At 54.3% G+C, this 19,623-nt stretch overlaps 2 protein-coding genes across 8 annotated transcripts in view; both read right to left on the reverse strand.

Annotated features, from left to right (window-relative positions):
* Window positions 1–1,298: 1,298 nt before the first annotated feature.
* Window positions 1,299–8,418, reverse strand: HSP90AB1 (heat shock protein 90 alpha family class B member 1). Of its 2 annotated transcripts, none has more exons than XM_058801131.1 (12): window positions 8,086–8,409; window positions 7,832–7,978; window positions 7,464–7,670; window positions 7,007–7,166; window positions 6,709–6,842; window positions 5,922–6,233; window positions 5,332–5,497; window positions 4,948–5,138; window positions 4,517–4,664; window positions 3,982–4,250; window positions 3,221–3,554; window positions 1,299–1,875 (listed from the first exon to the last, which is right to left on the reverse strand). In XM_058801131.1, the coding sequence occupies exons 2-12, from the start codon at window positions 7,976–7,978 to the stop codon at window positions 1,766–1,768; spliced, it is 2,178 nt and encodes a 725-aa protein (XP_058657114.1). In that variant the 5' UTR covers window positions 8,086–8,409; the 3' UTR covers window positions 1,299–1,765. The 2 variants fall into 2 exon arrangements, 1 of the variants encoding a protein (XP_058657114.1); XR_009274523.1 differs by lacking the exon at window positions 1,299–1,875 and adding an exon at window positions 3,770–3,876 and having other exon boundaries at window positions 3,328–3,554; window positions 8,086–8,418.
* Window positions 8,419–10,442: 2,024 nt separating this feature from the next.
* The window catches only part of SLC29A1 (solute carrier family 29 member 1 (Augustine blood group)), a 33,550-nt gene continuing 24,369 nt past the window's right edge, over window positions 10,443–19,623 (reverse strand). For all 6 annotated transcript variants that reach the window (XM_058801570.1, XM_058801573.1, XM_058801574.1 and 3 more), the window contains 12 exons: window positions 17,792–17,874; window positions 17,257–17,338; window positions 16,876–17,036; window positions 16,510–16,649; window positions 16,168–16,302; window positions 15,918–16,015; window positions 15,500–15,590; window positions 15,293–15,381; window positions 15,043–15,151; window positions 13,774–13,859; window positions 11,967–12,166; window positions 10,443–11,426 (listed from right to left, as the gene is read on the reverse strand). In XM_058801570.1, coding sequence (XP_058657553.1) covers window positions 11,315–11,426; window positions 11,967–12,166; window positions 13,774–13,859; window positions 15,043–15,151; window positions 15,293–15,381; window positions 15,500–15,590; window positions 15,918–16,015; window positions 16,168–16,302; window positions 16,510–16,649; window positions 16,876–17,036; window positions 17,257–17,338; window positions 17,792–17,820 — 1,332 coding nt within the window. In that variant the 5' untranslated portion in view covers window positions 17,821–17,874 and the 3' untranslated portion in view covers window positions 10,443–11,314. The remainder of the gene's footprint in view (window positions 11,427–11,966; window positions 12,167–13,773; window positions 13,860–15,042; window positions 15,152–15,292; window positions 15,382–15,499; window positions 15,591–15,917; window positions 16,016–16,167; window positions 16,303–16,509; window positions 16,650–16,875; window positions 17,037–17,256; window positions 17,339–17,791; window positions 17,875–19,623) is intronic.

Consider the following 19,623-nt stretch of genomic DNA (forward strand, 5'->3'; position numbering starts at 1 on the left):
GCAGGGGAAACAGAGGAGGAGATTAGGAACAGTGGTGATGTAGTTGAGCCTGGAGGGATACCAGAGCTGGTGCTGAGCACAGCCCAGGCTTCAGAGCACTTGGCTCTCCAGCAGTTTTACCAGTGCTCCTTTTCTAGCTCTGAGCTTTTAGAGGTGCCTGTACAACCTCACAGCTTTTCATCCTGCCTTACAAATTCACCCAAATGTCTGCACTCACCATCTGCTGACAGACTGAAAATGGAATGTGATTTCCTTTGATTAAAAACAAAACAACAAAAACCCACATTGCCAGGTTAGGAATGGGATACAATGAGATAACCTTTATAATTTAAATGTAGATTTAAACAAAACATTAGTGGAAAAAGAAAACCCAGGACATTAACTTAAGAAGTTAATTTTGACTGATTCACTATTTGGCAATACTTGCTATTGAGACAGAAATCCTGGTTTTAAGCAATTTGCTAGCTCAGCTCCACCACTGCCCTAGCAGGCTGCACCCACACAGCTGCCACACGGGCAGCACAGTCAGTGTCTGGGTGTGCACAAAGGATTCCAGCAGGCTCTGCCTCCCTGTTGAAGATGGATACTTGCTAAAGTCCATTCCATTTTGTGCCTGTGGCAGCTGGCATGTGGGCAGCAAGAGAACTTAATGCAGCACAAGAAGTTAAGTGTCACTTTTCTCTGACAGACCCCAAGGGCCATTGTGGCCAGGGGTGACAAACCTCACAGAGTGGGAGCTCAGTGCAAAGGGCAGCTCAGTCAGAGGTGATGTCCCAGGCTTCTCTTCTAGGACATAGATGGAAAGAAGGCAGATACTTCCCAACATCCAATGGCTGCAGAAGGCCAGAAAGGGCAGGCTGGAGGTGGGAGGAAAGGATTTGAGTCTTTGGCCCAACAGCTGAAGAGAGGCAGCTTGACACCAGTCCTGAGCTGTCACTCCACACCCTGCTCCATGCTGCAATGGAACAGGCAGATGGCTCCTGCCACTGTCCTGCCCCAGAGTGCTCAGGTCAAACCAGCCAACAGCAGCTCAGCCAGCTGTCCCACACAGACTCGAAATTTGCTCCCAGGCTGGGGGGCATGCAGCTCTCCAGGTGGAGAACCACTGCTCATTGGAGATGACCCCACCTGCACAGCAGATCATGTGGTCCTTCCACCCACTTCATCCTGCCAGGGCATGGAAGAGATAAAGATCTCCTAAAGCAGGGCACAGACCTACACAGCAGAGTTCAGTGCCCTCAGGAACAGGCTGAGACATTTTCCTCAGCAGAGCAGGCATGAAACACAAGGGACCCCACCATGTAAATCATCAATTCTTTAATTTCAGTAGAACAAAAATCCAGAAAAATACTCAAACAAAACCCAACCAAAACACATTATGCTATCCTGGGGATTCGGGGAGGCAGCAGTTTGGAGGAAGGGCTCTCCCACCCCAGTGGAATAAGGACAGTTTGATGCCTACTGGTAACATGGGACACTCCATGAGGGGAGAGAGGGAAGCCTGATGCCTCCTCACACCTCCGCTCCCCATCAGCTGTTCCTACACAAGCAGAAAGACACAGAACAGACAGGCCTCAGGCTACCTGAATCACTACTAACAAATGGAATCATGCCCTCCTGCACCCTGCCAAAAACAACCCCAACCAAACAGAGCCAAAAGAACAGACACCACCAAGAAGTCAGTAGCAGCTGGTGGGAGCAGACCATCATCTAAGCAAACATGATAGAGCAGGGGTCTGGCAGGTGAAGGAAGAGCCTTCCTCCTTTAGTCTACCTCTTCCATGCGGGATGTATCTTCATCTCCCTCCAGAGGGGGGATTTCCTCAGGGGCAGCTGCACTGGGCTCCTCTGCAGCCACCTCATCTTCATCTATGCCTGGGAGAGGGGAGGAAAGGAAGAGGTAAGGCCTCCAAATGACACCTAATCCCAGATGCACAGCCTCTCCCAGAGCAAACCTGGCTCCTACCCCCAGCCTGAGGAATGATACTATTAGCATCCAATAGTTCACAGAATCATAGAATATTCTGATTTGGAAGGGACCCACAAGGATCATTGAAGTCCTGCTCCTGGCTCTACACAGGACAGGCCCAACAATCACACCGTGTGCTTCAGAGTGTTGTCCAAACACTTCTTGAATGCTGGCAGGCTTGGTGCTGTGACCACTTCCCTGGAGAGTCTGTTCCTTGGCCAACCCACTCTCTGGGTAAGAAACCTTTAACTAATATCCAACCTAAACCTCCCCTGACAAAACTTCATGACATTCCCTCAGGTCCTGTTACCAGACACCACAGGGAAGGTACCAATGCAGGCCCTCTGCTTCCCCTGGTGAGGAAGCTGTACACTGCAATGAGGTCACCTCTCAGTCTCCTTTCCTCCAGGCTAAAAACTAATAATTGCAAGTCAACATTCTTACTAGTAATTGTCAACTCCAGCACTAATCCTGAATCAGAAGCATCTTCCCAGTAACATCTACACTACTATATGGATACTACCTATGCCATTAGAGTGCACTCCTTAGCCAATTAAGATTAACTACAAAAGATTTGTCACCTAGCAGCACAAAGCCTGGAGTTTAAGCCAGGAGAATGTGGTTTAAGCCATGAGCATTTCTCTAGAGAAAAATGAAGTAAATCCAGTCAAGTCACAACTAAAGCAGTTGCAAGATTCTAGAGCTCATCAGTTTCAAACCCTGCAGGTTGCTGTTTCGGTATACTCTGAACAGAAAATTTTACTACCATACACTCCCCTTACCTGCAGCTTGACTAACAAAACACCCTATTCCTACTGAGACTAGGCAGCACAGGGTTACCAAGTTAGTTGTGCCAAGCCACAGCACCTTCTGACTTACATTTTTAGCTGAATTTGGAGGAAAAGGCTGTGTGCAAGCACAAGCTGTTTTTCCAAATGGGTCACATAATCCATGACAGACTTTTCACATTTATTCTGAAGGAATAAAAAGCCTCAGCTTGTCATCTGAACATCCTGGTGGTGGCTCCTGGTGTTGTGGAGGACAGGGCAGTCCACCCAGAGTCCTGAGCCCTCCAGAAGTACCTTGTTCCAGGTTTACACCTTCTCCTGGCCACCTCATGTACAGAGCCACTTCAGCACACCATAGCAGCATGGCTCCCTTAGTGGCCTCTCCCTGCCCCAAGACACCAGCCTGACCAGTTAACCTGCTTGCAGGCCTGCTGCAGGCTTGAGAAGTGGCATGGATACTCACCAAGCCCGAGTTTGATCATCCTGTAGATGCGGTTGGAGTGGGTCTGGGGATCTTCCAGGGAGAAACCAGAGGACAGCAGAGCAGTCTCAAAGAGCAGCACCACCAGATCTTTAACAGCTTTGTCATTCTTGTCAGCATCAGCCTTCTGGCGAAGGGTTTCTACGATTAGATGGTCAGGGTTGATCTCCAGGTGCTTCTTGGCCATCATATAGCCCATGGTCGAGTTGTCCCGCAGTGCCTGAGCCTTCATGATGCGCTCCATGTTGGCTGTCCAGCCGTAGGTGCTGGTGACAATGCAGCAGGGGGACGAGACCAACCGGTTTGAGACTGTGACCTGCCAACATAGCCAAGGGTCAGCTGAGCAAGGCCCCCCTAAGCCCTGGACTGGGCCCAGCCACAGCACACTACAGCCTAAGTCTTTGCCCCTGGTTCACCTGGGGACACCCCAAAGCAAGCAGAGATGCTCCAAGCAGATCCAGGACTGCTGCAGACTAATTCGGACAGCTCAGCCAGCACTCAGAGCACCCACTGCATGTTTCCCACACTTACCCTCTCCCATCAATGCACGTATTTGGGTCAGTGCCCCTCGCCTGCAGCCTGGCTGCTTAGAGCAAGATGGTGCATGCTGGGACCTCCAGTCTCCTCTAGCGGCTCCTCTGCAGGAGATGAGAGGCATGCATTGAGCAGGGGCCCTCACCTGCAGCACGGAGGGCCCAGCCCTCCTCCCTCCAGCGCAGGGCTAAGCTCCCTGCCCCTCTCACCTTCTCCACCTTCTTGTCCAGGATTTCCTTCATAAGTTTGCACAGGTTCTCAAACTTGGCCTTGCTCTCCTCCATCTTTTTTTTCTCTTCCTCGTCCTCAGGCAGCTCCAGCCCCTCTTTGGTGACTGATACCAGGGTCTTGCCATCAAACTCCTTGAGCTGCTGCACACAGTACTCATCAATGGGCTCTGTCATGTACACCACCTCAAAGCCACGCTTCCGCACGCGCTCCACAAAGGCTGAGTTAGCCACCTGCTCCTTACTCTCCCCTGTGTTTGTGGAGGGTAGAAATGAAACATCACCAAGAGGTAAGAGCTGGTTACAGCAGGACAAACACCACCAGTCACTTGGAACCCCTAAAATAAAACTGGCAGCAGCCAGGGTTCTTGGCATGGTGGCTTTTCCCCAGCCCCCAGGAATGAGCTGTAATTCAGCAGAGGTGACCTGCTGAAGGCAGCAGGAAGTGTTTTAAATTAGGGTTTGTATACAGATTACCTGCCTCTGCCTTGCTAGGCTCAGAGGAGCTCTGGCTCACCTGTGATGTAGTAGATACTCTTCTGGTTCTCCTTCATACGGGACACGTACTCCGAAAGCGAAGTCACCTCCTCGCCTGACTGGGACGTGTGGTACCGCAGCAGCTCCGAAAGGCGCTTTCGGTTGGTGGAGTCCTCATGGATGCCCAGCTGGGAACAGAAGAGATGTATGAAGTCTCCAGGACAGGACTTGGATGCACTTGGCTGCCCCTGAGGCACAGCCATCTGCCCAGCTCCTGATCATTTGAGTGTTTGGCCTAGGGCAGCCAGAGGGGACAGGTGCCCACAAAGGGCCCACTACGAGACATTCACAAGACCCACTCCCTTTATCCTAATATCCATGCAGAGGAGACACAGCATAGCAACAAGACTGCTCCTCAGGCAGATGGGTCATGGGCCCTTCTCTCCTCCAGGGGTAGGGTGCCCAACTCACCTTCAGATTCTTAGAAAAAGCTTCGTAAAATTTCTTGTAGTTCTCTTTGTCTTCTGCCAGCTCAGAAAAGAGCTCCAAGCATTTCTTCACGATGTTTTTGCGGATCACTTTGAGGATCTTGCTCTGCTGGAGCATCTCACGAGAAATGTTCAGAGGAAGGTCCTCTGAGTCCACAACACCCCGGATGAAGTCTGCATAGGGGGAATGAAAACAGCTGTCAGGTTAAGGATTCTGAGCTTCAACACAGCAAGAAAAGAGCTAAAACACAGACTGCTATGCACCCACACCAGCCAGCGCCTCATCCAGCCCCTCTGTACTGGAAGTGGAACCACAGGCTGTGGGGATCCCAGCTCTGCACTGGGAGGCTGAGGCAGGGGCTCTTACTTAGGTATTCAGGGATGAGCTCGTCACAGCTGTCCATGATGAAGACCCGCCTCACATACAGCTTAATGTTGTTCTTCTTCTTCTTGTTCTCAAAGAGGTCAAAAGGGGCACGGCGTGGGATGAAAAGCAGGGCCCTGAACTCCAGCTGCCCTTCCACAGAGAAGTGCTGTGGAACCAGGAAAAAAAGACAGCTGATGGGGTGCTCAATTTCTCCTTTCTCCAGCTCCCACAGCAGGGAGGCTGAACTGCCACTCTTCATCACTGGGGCTGGCAAAGGGGCACAGCAACATCTCTAGCATCCAAGCAGCCTGTATTTCCTCCTGCTGAGGCCCACTATCCCCTGTGTGCCAAGGTTCTCTGGCATACAGCAGGCTTGGACAGAGATGTCAGTGCTTCTCTGAGACCCCACATCCTCCTGTCTGATGGACTGGCACTGCCAATCCTTCCACCTACATGGGAGTCAAGGTGCAGGTTGCTCCATCACCAAGTGGCCTGAGAGTGCCTAGTCCCACAGAGGGACAACCATGTGGTGACTCTGGATAAGGGCTGGAAAGGGGCCTCCCTGGAAAGCAGGGTAGCCCAGCACCCACCTTGACGGCCAAGTGGTCCTCCCAGTCATTGGTGAGGCTCTTGTAGAACTCGCCATACTCCTCCTGGGTGATGTCATCAGGGTTGCGGGTCCAAATTGGTTTGGTCTTGTTCAGCTCCTCCTGGTCAATGTACTTCTCCTTGATTTTCTTGGTCTTTTTCTTCTTGCCTTTGTCTCCCTCCTCCTCATCATCAGAGCCTACATCCTCGATTTTGGGTTTCTCTTCATCTTTGGACACTGACTCTTCCTCCTTCTCATCTTTTTCCTCCTCTGCTTCATCATCACTGATCTCTTTCTCACGTTCTTTCTCCAGCTGTGGAGAAAGAAACAAGCAATAGTCAGGTTTAGCCTGAAATTACCAAGAACCCTTTAGCTCCAGATGAGCAAAACGGTATCCTCCAAAGCCAAACAAGTGTATCATCTGGAATGAAAGCTCTTGGAACCAGTCCTCAAAAGCCCCCTGTCGCACAACCAAAAGCTGTGTCTGAGAAAAGTGGCAGGAACTCTCCTTTTTCCATGGCTGATTTAAGATGATCTTCAGCTGCAGAGATCAAAGGCCTTTATTGTGGCTGGATACCCACCTCCTTCACCTCCAGTAAGCCCCCAGCCTCAAACCACCTTTGGCCACAGAAGCTGAGAGCACCACTGCCCAGTGCCCAGCAGCCAGGAACTACAGAAAGGGACCAAAAGGGATCGTACACTGGGCCTTTTGTGTGCTCCTGTTTCAAACACCACCCACCCCTACCTCCAGCTTTCCATCTGGCCCCCACAGCCCCTTCCTTACGTACATAGAGCGTGATGGGGTAGCCAATGAACTGGGAGTGCTTCTTCACCACCTCTTTCACACGACGCTCCTCCAAGTACTCAGTCTGATCCTCCTTCAAGTGCAGGATCACTTTGGTGCCACGTCCAATGGGCTCACCTGCAGCGTGGAGAGAGAAACATCAGCCAGCTCCTCCAGCCTCAGCATTATGTGACAGCCAGCATTAACCAGTGTGACTGACAGTGCAGCATGGCCCTGGGGAGCACCAGCCAAAGGGGAGCTGCTGGCAGGAAAACATGCTTGGCTTTCTGTACAATACGCACCGTGGTCAGTTCGGACAGTGAACGAGCCCCCAGCTGACGACTCCCAGGCATACTGCTCATCATCATTGTGCTTGGTAATGACAACCACCTTCTCAGCCACCAGATAGGCAGAATAGAAACCCACACCAAACTGCCCGATCATGGAGATGTCTGCGCCAGCCTGTGAAAGCAGAGAGCAGCTGCTAAGAGCAGGGTGGAGGTAGAAAATGTCTGTGACTGATTCACAGCAGCAAAGAATTGGGTCAAGCACACAGAGAAAAACATGCAAGTGCCAACAGGCAACCAGCTCTACCCTCAGCTCCTCCCTGGTGTTGGAAAGGTGGGGGAAGCACACTTGAGTAGGCCAACATTTCCCATGGCAAACAAGGCAGGAGAGCCTTTTTATTGTTTATTTATTATCTGTACATTCAGTGCCAGCCAGTGACCCAGGGAACCCATGCAGCCCAAGGCAACCCACCTGCAGGGCTTCCATGAAGGCTTTGGTCCCAGATTTGGCAATGGTGCCCAGGTTGTTGATGAGGTCTGCTTTTGTCATCCCAATGCCAGTGTCCACCAGGGTCAGCGTGCGGTCCCCGGGGTTGGGGATGATGTCAATTTTCAGGTCTTTCCCACTGTCCAGCTTGGAGGGGTCGGTCAGGCTCTCGTAGCGGATCTTATCCAGGGCCTAGAGGAGAGAGGAATGCTCGACACGGCCTCCTCCAACCCTCCCCGCACAAGCCCTCCCGGAGAGCCAGGAATCGGCCTCTCCCCGGGCACCCCTGCAAGGACACCAGCCCGACCCCGACGCCCCGGCACAGGAAGGAGCCCGCTCCCGCCCGGGCTCACGTCGGAGGCGTTGGAGATGAGCTCCCGCAGGAAGATCTCCTTATTGGAATAGAAGGTGTTGATAATGAGCGACATGAGCTGGGCGATCTCCGCCTGGAAGGCGAAGGTCTCCGCATCCTCCTCCTCGTGCTGCACTTTCTCGGGCATCTACAAGACAAACACATGCCTGTTTTCAGTGCGTTTTCAGGACATGAGAGCCAGATAGGGGGCGGTGGGGGCATCAGGCCCAGTCCCATTCTCCATCCCGTCCCTACCGTCTCGGGCGTGGGGGACCGGCGAAAGAGCTACAGCCCCCCCGGCAGCTTTTTATAGGCACGGACGGAAGGGGGAGCCTCACGGCACATTGTATCCTTCCGCCTTAAAGGGGTCTTGGTCAGCGAACCACAGATCGATGGTGTATGGGAGGCACCGGCGTTGCCGTTTAGCGGCGGCCATGGCGGGGGCGGGCGTGCAATGGATGGTCGGCTTCACACTGCCGCTCTGCGGTCGCCAGCCGCGGCTCCCCGCCGCCCTTCGCCGCGTCGCTCGGAGGGCCGTAGGAGTGGGACCTCCTAGAGCCACCGCGAGGGGCGACGGGGAGCCCCGGCGAGGAACTCTTTTCCGCGTCCCGCCGCGGAGGTATACATCCGCGGTCAGAAAACCATTTCCAGAGTATTCCACAGAGGGGACGGCGGCACCTCCTCGGCTCCGTGGCTGGAGCAGGGAACCGGGAACCGCACTGCCCCAGCTTCAGCCTGCAGTTCCCCCCGAGGCCGGGAGCCACGTAGTTCTGCCGGCCTGAGGCTGCGTGGAACTTAAGCACCAGCGGAAAGAGGGGCGGGGACAGAAGGTGTCAGGGCCGGAGTGTATGGCAGGCCCGTGTCACCGCTGCAAAACAGTGTTTGGAGACGTTGCCCTTACAGTGTCCAAGGGAAATAATAATACAAATCAATCTAAGCCTTACCATTCCAGTATCTGCAGCAGTCTGTCCGCCTCTGAGCTCCTCAGGACAAGAGAGGCAGGGGAGTCCCTGGAGGCGGCCCAGCACAGGGTAAAAAAGATGATTAAGGAACAGGAACTTCTCTCTTAAGGGGAAAAGATGAGGGAGCTGGGCCTATTCCGCCTCGAGATGACGGAGAGGGGAGCTCATGGATGCCTATAGGTATCTCAAGGGAGGGTGTGGAGGACAGAGCCAGGCTCTGTTCGGTGCTGCCAGGCAATAGGACAAGAGGCAGAAAGCACAAACTGATGCACAGGAAATTCTACCTGAAAATGAGGAAGAACTTTATTGTGTGGGTGACCCAGCACTGGAACAGATTGCCCACAGAGATTGTGGAGAGACCAATCTGGAGGTGCTCAAGAACTGTCTGGACACAATCCTGTGCCTATGCTCTAGGATGACCCTGCTTAAGCAGACATGGTAGACCAGATGATCCACTGTGGTGCCTTCCAGCCTCACCATTCTGTGATTCTGTGTTGAAGCCGTGGGTACAAAAGCCCTGACCAGAAAAGGAAGCTGGAAGTGGGATGAGGAGAGCTCCCACATGGGTTTTGGTGCCTGGTGGTGCAAAGAGGTAATGGCAGTGAATGAAGTGGGACAGAGGGAAGAGGATTCCCGCTGGCAGGCTGGTGTAGTTCACCCCAGGAGCAGGAGGTGGCACTCTGGCTGTTCCCAGGCCCCAGGAAAGCTCGCAGATGCAGTGCTGCAGGTCACTGCACCTCAAAATATGAAGGTGCGTCTGCTCTTTGTCGAGGTGTCAGTGGTCCCTTGGTGTACCTCGAGGGCAGCATCCCTGGGGTGCTGGTGGATGAGAGGCTGGCCATGAGTTCTCCACGTGCACTCACAGCTCAGAAACAGTGGTGTCCTGGGCTGCATCCAAAGCAGCACAGCCAGCAGGGCAAGGGACAGTTTTCTGCCCCTCAGCCCTGGTGAGAGCCCACCTGCAGTGCTGCATCCAGCTCTGGGGTCCCCTGCACAGGAAGGACAGGGACATGTTGGAGATAGTCCATAGGAGGAACAGCAACATGATCAGAGCAATGGAGCACTTCTACAAGGGATGTCTGAGAGAATTTGGATTGTTCAGCCTGGGGAAAGCTTTGATGTGACCTAATTGTGGCCTTCCAGTACCTGATGGGCACCCACAATAAAGATGGACAGGGACAAAGAGTATGTAGTCACAGGACAAGGGGGAATGGTTTCAAACCATTCAAACCAGAGGGAAGGTTTAGATGTTGGGCAAGAAATTTATTACTGAGGGTGGTGAGGCACTGGAATAGGTTGCCCAGAGAAGCTGTGGATGCCCCACCCCGGGCTGGATGGGGCTGCACGTAACCTGGTGGAGTGGAAGTTGTCCCAGCCCATGGCAGGGGGTTTGGAACTGGATGATCTTTGAGGCTCCTTGCAACCTTACCATTCTGATGTTATGGTTCCACGATCCCCTTCCCACACTTGCTGTGTCCCTCAGCTGGGCCTGGCTGTGCAGGGCATGCACACAGCATTCCCACCATTTCTGATGCTGCTGGCAGGGCACTACAGGATGGTAAGGAAGTGCCAGGGCTCTCTCACTTCAACCTCTGACCCTCCACAGCCCCTCTCCCCTGTGGTGACAGAGACAAACACACACACACAAAGGAGCATTTTGTCCTTTTTATAGAAAATGGCAACTGTATAACACATTTACACAACAAGGGACAGGAAAGCCAAGGGAAAGGTGAGCCTTCCCTTGTAGCACACATGGGTAGAGAAGGCAGCTTCGTTGGGAAGGGAGTTGCTGCTTTTCCTCTTGTAACCCACAGTAAAACCTCCTGTCACACAACCAGGAGGCTGAAAAAAACACAATGTCAGAATCACCAAAAAAAAGGAAGAGAGGCAGGGAGAGGGGAAGAAGGGGGGTGTGGGTACCTCCTCCTCCCTCAGCCTAGCCACGGTGTTGGCTCTTTCTGTGGCTGGGACACAGACGTCTACACTTTAGGGACACACTGGTTGGGGGGATGTGCGTATAGCAGAGAGCAGGGATGGGAGGCTGGCTGGGGCTCTCCTCCCCATTCACAACTCTACCAGCAGGAGGAGGGTGTGGGGTATTACCAGGCCCCGTAGGAGGAGAGGAGAGAATCTCTCAGGTGCTTTGGAGACAAGGGCAAGAGAAGGAGTAACACTAATTACCAGCCTTTCACTCTCTCGGAGAGAAAGAGGCTGAAAATGGCTTTCGGCCTTGAGCCAGGGAAGTTACACAGCGTGGGAGGCAGCTGGAGATCCCGGGGTCTTACAACACACACAGCATGGGGAAGGAGAAGGCACATAGGCCTGAAGGCATCACACAGCCGAGCGTGGCAGGAACCAGGCCAAGCCTGCGGGAGTGGAACCATCCTTGGGTGTGCTGTGGCAGTGTGATTTGGCAGGGACAGGTGTGAGCTGTTGTTTCCCCACAGTGCTGAGGTGTCCAGGCCCTCAGTGGAGGATGCGGAGCCATCTCGTGGTGTCCCTGCACCCTCTGTGTGCCTCTGCTAGATGAGCATTCGGACCAGAAAGGAGAGAGCAGCTCCTAGGGCCAAACCCAGAGACAGGAAAAACGCCATGACAGCTCCAGCTGTCTCTGCTTCGTGCACAAGCACTTTCCTAGGGGAGAAACAAGTGTCAGATGCATCCTCAGGATCCGTGTCCAGTGCCCTGCTGTTCAGTCTGCAGCAGAGGAACGGCAAGAAGAAATCCCCCTTGGCTTCCAGAGCCACAAAAACTCCAAGTCTCCACACTGTTGGCTCATAAAGTGCATCAGGCAGGCCACCCTGAAGGTCCTGGCACCAGGGACATCCCTCTCAGACCCCTGTGGGGTTCCTTGTGCTGCCTGTGCTGGGCAAGGCTGCTCACCCTGCTGTGGGTGCTGTGCCATGCTTTGCTCCCCTCCAGATCCCCGCTGCACCCAGCCCCTTCCCCTGTGTGACAGGTGGGGAAACGGAGAGCCCAGACAGCTTCCTCATCCCTAGGATATGGAAGCACAAGCCTGGGAGATGGGACACTGTGGGTAGTGACAATTCCCTTCTGTGCCTGTGACCTCTTCTCCAGATGCCAGAGCTGGGCAGAGCTAAACTCCACAAGTCATTCCAGGGCTGGCATCTGGGGGCATAACCAACCCTTCCCTTGTCCCCAGCTCGCACTCACTTTGGCCCGAAGCACATGCAAAGGCTGGCCAGGTAGCCATTGGAGATGGAGAAGAAGATCATGAAGATGATGTACCAGGCGTCATGAGAGAACACAACAGGTAGGTAGTAACGGGGCTGCACGTTGCACAGCATGAAAAGAGGGACAAAGATGACACGGAGGACCACCATCACTGGCAGGAGGCAGCTGTCCATCCCGGGCTGGGAGAAAAACACAGATTGCTGAGCGGCTGAGAACTGCACATTCCCCATCCCATGGCATGCTGGCAGGGCTGTCCCTACTGCACCAGGGCTGTGGAGGAGCCAGAGATGGCAAAGCTGCTGAGAGACTTTCCTGGCCACAACAAATCTCAGCATCACCACCTGCAGTCATAAGAAGGCTCTAGGTCTGAAAGCCCTGTTGCAGGTGACTTGAAGCAGCACTAGAGCCAAAATACTGAGCCAGGCTTGTGGACAACTGTTAAGCCCCTGCTGGCAATAGTCAGGCAGGCCAGAGAGCTTTGTGCAAGCTCATGCAGTGAGCCAGCGTGGCTGAGGTAAAGCCCCTCTGGTGCCTCAGCGCCTGCAAACGGCTTTAGCCAGCTCTTCAGTGTCCTACACCATCCCCTGCAAGCAGGGCAAGATCCAGCAATCTGAGAAAGGGATTATGCTGGGGCTGTTTTGGAATGTGCTGGGAAAGGCATGGACTGAGTTACAGTCTCCTTAAGTCCTACCAGAGTTCCCAAGCAACTAAGGCTGGGACAAAGAAGGAGGTGCCATCCCCCTGTGTTGTCCCTGCAGCTGGGACTGGGACTAGGCAGCCCCTAGACTGAGACAGACCTTGTCCCCTCAGTGAGGTGCCAGGGTTCACTTGTCTGAGGTGAGGAGAAGCACCACAGCTGCCTTGGGAGCAGCTGGGCTGGCGTGGCCACAGGAAACTCCATGAACACAGGAGGAAACTGAGGTTAGGCCAGCTGCCATGCCCATGGGGCAAACTGGAGACAGCAGCTGCCTCTCCTGCTTGAGGAGAAAAAGAGTGAGCGGGGCCCCAACCAGGGAAATGTGGCCTAAACCACATGCAGTCAGACTTTCCACACAGCCTTGTTTTGGAAACATCTCCTGCTGGGTCATCCCACCATGGAGGCTGTGGCCTGGACACCAGGCAAGGCGGCTCATGGCCAAGACTGAAAGCAACAAGCAGTGATGGCCAGCAGAGAAGCAGCTCCAGGCCACGGGGAAGGCAGGCCCAGGCAGACCCCATGGGGCATGTGGTCCTGAGGAGCTTCTCCAAACAAACATCCTGAACAATACAGGGGGAAACAGGGGTGGGTGAAAGGGCAGGAAGAGACCCAGACAGGAAAGCCCCTTTCCTTGCCCATCCTGAGGAGATGAGAGCAAGGGGATGTGGCAGGGGACAGTTCTGTGACCCACATGGCATGGCCCTGCCCTGCTCCAGGACAAGGGTCTTTGAAGCAGCTGTGTCCTGTGTCAAGGGCAGAGGTTTTATTTTGGGCTGCCCCGTCTTTCACCCTCTATCCCTGTCGCCATCCTGTCTCGTCGTTTGCATAGCTGGAATGAAGGTTTGTTTACAGAGAGGCTGAAATGGAGGAGGCACCTTCATCCAAGCCATGTTGAAAGAGAGGTGGGAGGACAGAACAACACTGTGGTTCTCGGCTCTGACCCATAAATCTGCGCTTAGAGCTTAAAGCAGGAGTTATCTCTGCACCTCCTTCCTGCTCCAAGGCATGGATGGCAGCTCCAGTGAGAGCTGTGGCTGAAGGACCTAGGGATAGACACTGCCTGGCATTTGCTCCCTGCACCATACTCACCCATGTGAAGAGGGCAGTGAGACTCCGTCCTGTCCAGTCAAAGACGTTAAAGAGCAGGAAGCAGGAGACAGGAATGAAGTAGAGACCTGAAGAAGGGGATGGTCAGTGAGAATCCAAATGTGCCCCAATCCCTCCTAGCCACTGCACAGAGACTGTCTTTCAGATCTAGGTCCTACCAGTTTCCCACTAAGGCCTGGAATGGTCTCCCAGCCCGATTGGTGTCCACATCCAAACCATCATGCACAGTGGTTCCCTCTTCCCTTCCAGCATTCTGTATTGGGTTTGTGTGGCAAGGTTTTGGTAACAGGGTGCACTACAGGGGTGGCTCCTCAGAGAAGCTGCTAGAAGCACCCCTAGGTCTGACAGAGCTCCGAGACGGACCCACCACTGGCAAAGGCCACAGTGACAGTGGTAGGGCCAATGGGATGACATATTGAAAAGGGGAAAAAAAAATCTCAACATGTGCAATTGTACCCGGAGAGAGAAGTGAGAATATGTGACAGAAACAGCTCCACAGACACCAAGACCAGTGGAAAAGGAGGGGGGGAAGGCGCTCCAGATGTCAGAGCAAAAATTCCCCTAGAGCCTGTGGTGAAGACCATGGTGAGGCAGACTGCCCTCCTGCAGCCCAAGGAGGTCCACAGTGAGTCAATATCCACCTGCTGCCTGTGAACACCACCCTACTCTGAAGCAGGTTTGCCAGCAGGACTTCTGACCCTGCAGGGGACCCATGCTGGAACAGTCTGTTCCTGAAGGACTCTGTCCCGTGGAAGGGACCCAGGCTGAAGCAGTTCATGAAAAACTGCATCCCATGGGAAGCACTCACATTGGACTTCAAGGAGGACTGCCTCTCATGAGAGGGTCCTCATGCTGGAGGAGGGGAGGAGTGAGAGGTGTTCTCCCCCTCAGAAAGAAGCAATGGCAGAGGAAATGTGTGAAGAACTGACTGCAACCCTCATTCCCTGTCCTCCTGCACTACTGCAGAAGGAGGAGATAAAGAAATCGTAAATAAACTTAAGCCTGGGAAGAAGGGAGGGGTGAGTGGAAGGTGTTTCAAGATTTTTATTTCTCATTGCACTACTGTGATTTGACTGATAAATAAGTTAAAATAATTTTCCCCAGTTTGAGTCTGTTGGAGTGGCTTTGGTGCGCACCTGGCATCCAGACAGGGTTACCCCATCACACATACCTTCAAGCCCCACCTTCTTTTCTCCCATGTACCTTGTTCTCAGTTTTTCCCTACCTCACCCCCGTCCCCAGCACACTTACCCCATTTGTTTCCCTCTCCGAGGACAGTGGACACGTTAGCTGTGACGGCAGGAAAGATGCCGATGGTGACAGTGAAGACGAAGCAGACAGACAGAGCCAAGACCCACAGCTAGGCAGATGAAAGAAAAATGCTGGTACCAAACACAGGGCAAGAGACCGGTGCAGGGCTGGTCTCCTCTCCCCATGCTCTCCTACACCTGTGCCCATCCCAAAAGGAAGGGCAGGACAAACTCGCTGGAAACTCACAGACCTTCTTAAAAATAGCAACGACAGAGGGCTGCTCATCAGGGTTGTGGATAGGGATGATCTTTGAGTTATTCTGCTCCATCCCATTCTCATCTGCAGGGAGAGACACAAGTAGGGCATAGCAGGCCCCAGAAAGCCGAGATCTAATTCAGTCCTTCTATCTCATTCTTTCTTTAAGTTCTTTTTTCTTTTCCTTCTCTCAGCCCCTCACCTTTCTTAATCAGGTCTCTCTTGGTCTCCAGCTCTGCATTGTACACACGGTACTCTGTCTTGTCCTTCATGTAGTAGTATCGGAAGAAGTCCTGCAGAGAGACAGCAGGGAGGACTCATTCATGCGTGCAGAAAGAAGGCTGCCAGGGGCTGTGTGACAACAGCAGATATGGGCAATATGGGCAGAGTATTCCTTCCAATTATGTCTGATATTGATGCTTTCCTGCTTACCCAGGGACTCAGATACCCCAAGTATACTGGGGTATCTGTGGTGGGAAGTATCCCAAAGTGCTCAGGAAGAACAGGAGAAGCTGCCCTGACACAAGAAGTGGAGGCTGCTATTGGGCCACGGTTCTTGTGCTGGGATGTGCAAAGGTCCAACGTCCCCAAGCCCTTCCCTACCAGGACAGCAGTCTCACCATGTGAGGCAGAATTACGTAGGAGACGATTGCCAGCACGATTGTCACACAGGCCGTGGTGAAGTAACCGATGAAGCTCTCGGGTTGCTGGGCACCAACTGAGAGCACAGGAAGGGAGAGGAAAGGAAGATGATGACAGCTGAGAGGAGAAAAGCCCTGCTGCCATCTTCCACACAGCATGACCTCGGCAGATGCTGTGACAGCAGTGGTCTGGGAAGGCCCTATCACCTGCAAGGCGGGGATTACTCACTGGCAATACTGAAGATCATTGCCAAAGCAGCGAAGGTGCCTGCCAAACCCTGCCCACTCATGATGGGGGCCGTGTAGCTGACAGGCAGGAGCCCTGCCAGCCCAAACAGGCTGCTCTGGAGAATGGCGCCGAAGGCTGCAAAGGGGAAGGATGAGCAGATATGAGAAACCAAAGGCAAGGATGGACTGCACCTCTGCAGGGAGCCAAGGCCCCTGCCCTGTGAGGCAAAGCAAGTCCCCCTCCCCCTTGGCTCTCCCACTGTGAGGTTCATGTTTTTCTCCCAGAGGGATCAGCCCTAGCCATGGGGCTGTGTCCCTCTCCTTCCCCCAGTGCTTCACTCACAGTTGATGAAAACAATGCTGATCATGGTAAAGACGAAGAAGGGAAGAGGCTCCATGGGGACTTTCACCATGATCGCAGTGACCAGAAACACCAGCCCAATGGCCACCAGGCTGCCTGAGATGCGGATCTGCTGAGGAATCCTACAAAAGAAGGTCTCAGTGAGGAAAACCCAACCCCCTAAAAACCTGGGGCTTGACCAAGCTGTAACTGTGGGAATCCCAGCAAAACCCTGAGACAGGAGACTGGTGTTTTGCCTTTGACTTGAGTGAGCTGGCTGTAGCTTGGCTCAGTGCTGGGACAGGAGAACAGGCCAGGGCAGGGTGGCCCTATGGGGGAGTGCAGGGGCAAGGACGGAGCAAGGCTCACCGCTGGTGGATGAAGGAGTTGAGGCAGGTGAAGAGAAGGAGGGGCACCATGGCGCAGAGAGTCATAAAGTTGTCAAACACGGACTGCAGGTAGGAGGGTGTGACAGTCTGGTTCCCGACATGGCTCGTCTCCTCTGGGTCCCCAAGGCGACTGATGAAATACTGCAAAGGAAGGAGCCTGGTGGGGCTGAGATTTTGTGAGGCTTTCCAAGGCCACCCTTATTCTCTGTTCAGACCCATGCCCGTCCCTCCTGCTGCCTCAGTGCCACTCATCACACCCAGGTCACACATGCTGTGCCATGCTGCCACATCTACACCATGGTCCCTAGACATGACAGGGGACAATTACTGTCATGGACAACAGCAGGAGGAAAGCCCTCACCTCCCTGGCGGTCATGAAGAAATTCCATGGCAGCAGCGTTCCCAGGCCGAGAATAAAGAAGATCAGCCAAACAGCCTTGTACCTGTGAAGGGAACACAGTGGGTATGGAGCAGAAGCTGGGTATTGCTTCTGACTGGTGGGAGGCATCAGACAATATTTTGTGCCCTGCCCCACAGTCCTTGCTAGTCTGGGCTGCCAGAGATACTGCACGTGTTGCACTGCAGAGGGGCTGTGGGAGGGCCTCCCCAGGAGGCTATGAACGCAGGGAGAGGCTGGCTGCTCCTCAAAATGTGGCACCCAGATACACAGCATCCATAACAAGGTCTGGGAAAGAGTTAGGCTCCCCAGGTGTGTTTACAGGGGACTGTTTACAGTTTACAGCCCATTTGCTGTGAAAAAGCTGAGAAAGAAGGGACAGCTTGGTAGGCCAGTCAGCATGCAGCAGAGGGAGTCTCCCAGATGCTGGGTCCCTCTGGCCGATCACCCCCTGGTATCCTGGATGTGTCCCCACAGCTACATCAGAACCCATCATTACCTATCTTGGGGCCCGTCTCTTGCTGTCATCTTGTGTGGCAAGAGTTAGCACAGGTCCCAGCAAGTCTTATGGCTGCTCTACGTCTGGAAAACAAACAGAAGATTTTACGGGAAAGTGAGCGACACATGCCAGGCAGGGGCAGCACTGGTTTTAACCCCAACCCATGCTGCCAGTAAGTGTTTCACAGTACTGGGAGCCAAACACCAATGCAGAAAATGACGAGAGAACAGCGCAGGAGCTTTGTAAACCTGCAGCTCAGAGTCCTTAAGCCAAGAGGCTGTGGCACACAGTCTTATTCTGCTGGCCAGGCACAGTAAGCCTTCCCTCCGAAAGGAAACTGCTTTCCTGAGATACCAGGCTGCTCATGCTGGCTGCCCAGCTGCTTGCAGCAGGTTCTTAAGGGATTTGTGAGCCTGCAGCTCTCTGTCCCCAATCCTGGGGCTGTGAGTGAAGCGTGTGCGCAGTGGGCTGTGTCTGCCCACCCTGCCCGCCCCAGCTCCCTCCAACGCCCAGGGCTCGGTGCCACAAAACACACATTTAATTCAGCAGCCTCTCCGGCCGAACCAGCAAATCTCCCATTTTCAATTCCACCTCCCTGGGGCTCTCACAGCCGTTTCCTGGGTCACCTTGAAAAGCCAAGGGCGTCCCCGGCACTGCTGTCGCTTCCCGGGCACCCACCGCTCCTTTTTCCCCGTCACCACCTGCTCGGGCGCTGCACCGCTCCGAGAGCCCCAGAGACGCGGCTCCCAGAGCCCAGAGAAGGGACTTTCCCTCCCCGGTGACCCCCTTTTCCCGGCGCAGAGTGGGATTAGCCGCCAGGAGGAACCGCGGGCCTGCCTTGTCCTTTTCCAGTCGGGGCGGCGCAGCATGGGCTGCTCCTGCACTTGTCCCAGCGCTTCACCTGCAGCGGGGCTGCCGGCGCAGTGTCCCCGGCCCGCCCGGGACATGCCCCACCGATGCCTGCTCCAACGCCGCCTGCAGCATCCCTGCCCGCGCCCTGCCAGGTAGGGCGGAGGAGGGGGAGGAGGACGAGGAGGAAGAGGCAGGCAGCAGCATGCTGGGATCTGTAGTCCCTGCCAGCCCCGGCTTGCACTGGAGGCAGCGCAGCACGTCCCTGGCGCAGGTGCCCGTGGGCTTCTGGGCAGAGCTCGCCTCCTCCTCCGGTAGGACCCTGCCGGCTGGGGAACCTGAGCTACCATGGAGCCAAAACATAGCCGGTGGGATGTGGAGAGGGATTTTGGAAGCTCCTTGGGCCGCTTGGGAAAGACAGAGCAGGACAACAGTATGTCCACAAAGGATCGAGAGCACTGCCAGCCCGGCAGGTGCCACCCTGTTGATGTCGGAGCCATCTGCAGCACCGCTCCCCTGCCTTCCCACACAGACAGCTCGGGGGCATGACAGTTCCTGCCTTGCCCTTGTGAGCCAACCAGCCTTCCAGAGAAAACATCCCAAAATCCCCTCCTGACAGCCTGCCAGTGCCTCTGCGGGGAGGAGACATCCTCACTCGGGATTAGCAGAGGGATCTGCAAACACGACTGCAATCCCCTCGCACACAGAAACCTCACCGGGGCCATTGCTTGTCTCCGAGCAAACAGATCTCAACCCAAAATAGGCAAGAGAAACTCAGCTTCCCCCATGGGTCCCCAGCAGGCCCCAACATGCTTCCCTTGCCAGCCAAGCCGCTGATCCCCCTTCCAGCCCCCACCAGGTCACACTGCTGTCCCTAGAAATAGAGGCAGGGACTGACGCCATAGACATACCTGGGAGAGAGGACAGAGTCAGGGTGAGCCCTGTGTTCGGAGTATTTGAAGGCAGTGTGTCCCCTGCTTCCA

This window comes from Ammospiza caudacuta, chromosome 3 (assembly GCF_027887145.1).
Source record: "Ammospiza caudacuta isolate bAmmCau1 chromosome 3, bAmmCau1.pri, whole genome shotgun sequence".
Classification (NCBI taxonomy): Eukaryota; Metazoa; Chordata; class Aves; order Passeriformes; family Passerellidae; genus Ammospiza; species Ammospiza caudacuta.

Excerpts from the sequence above, each read along its gene's own strand:
- HSP90AB1 (XM_058801131.1), bottom strand. The coding sequence starts at position 7,978 with ATGCCCGAGAAAGTGCAGCACGAGGAGGAGGATGCGGAGACCTTCGCC. Across the intron at positions 5,498-5,921 it reads AGGACCACTTGGCCGTCAAG|CACTTCTCTGTGGAAGGGCA; the intron begins GTGGGTGCTGGG and ends CTGGTTCCACAG. Across the intron at positions 3,555-3,981 it reads TGGACAAGAAGGTGGAGAAG|GTCACAGTCTCAAACCGGTT; the intron begins GTGAGAGGGGCA and ends CTATGTTGGCAG.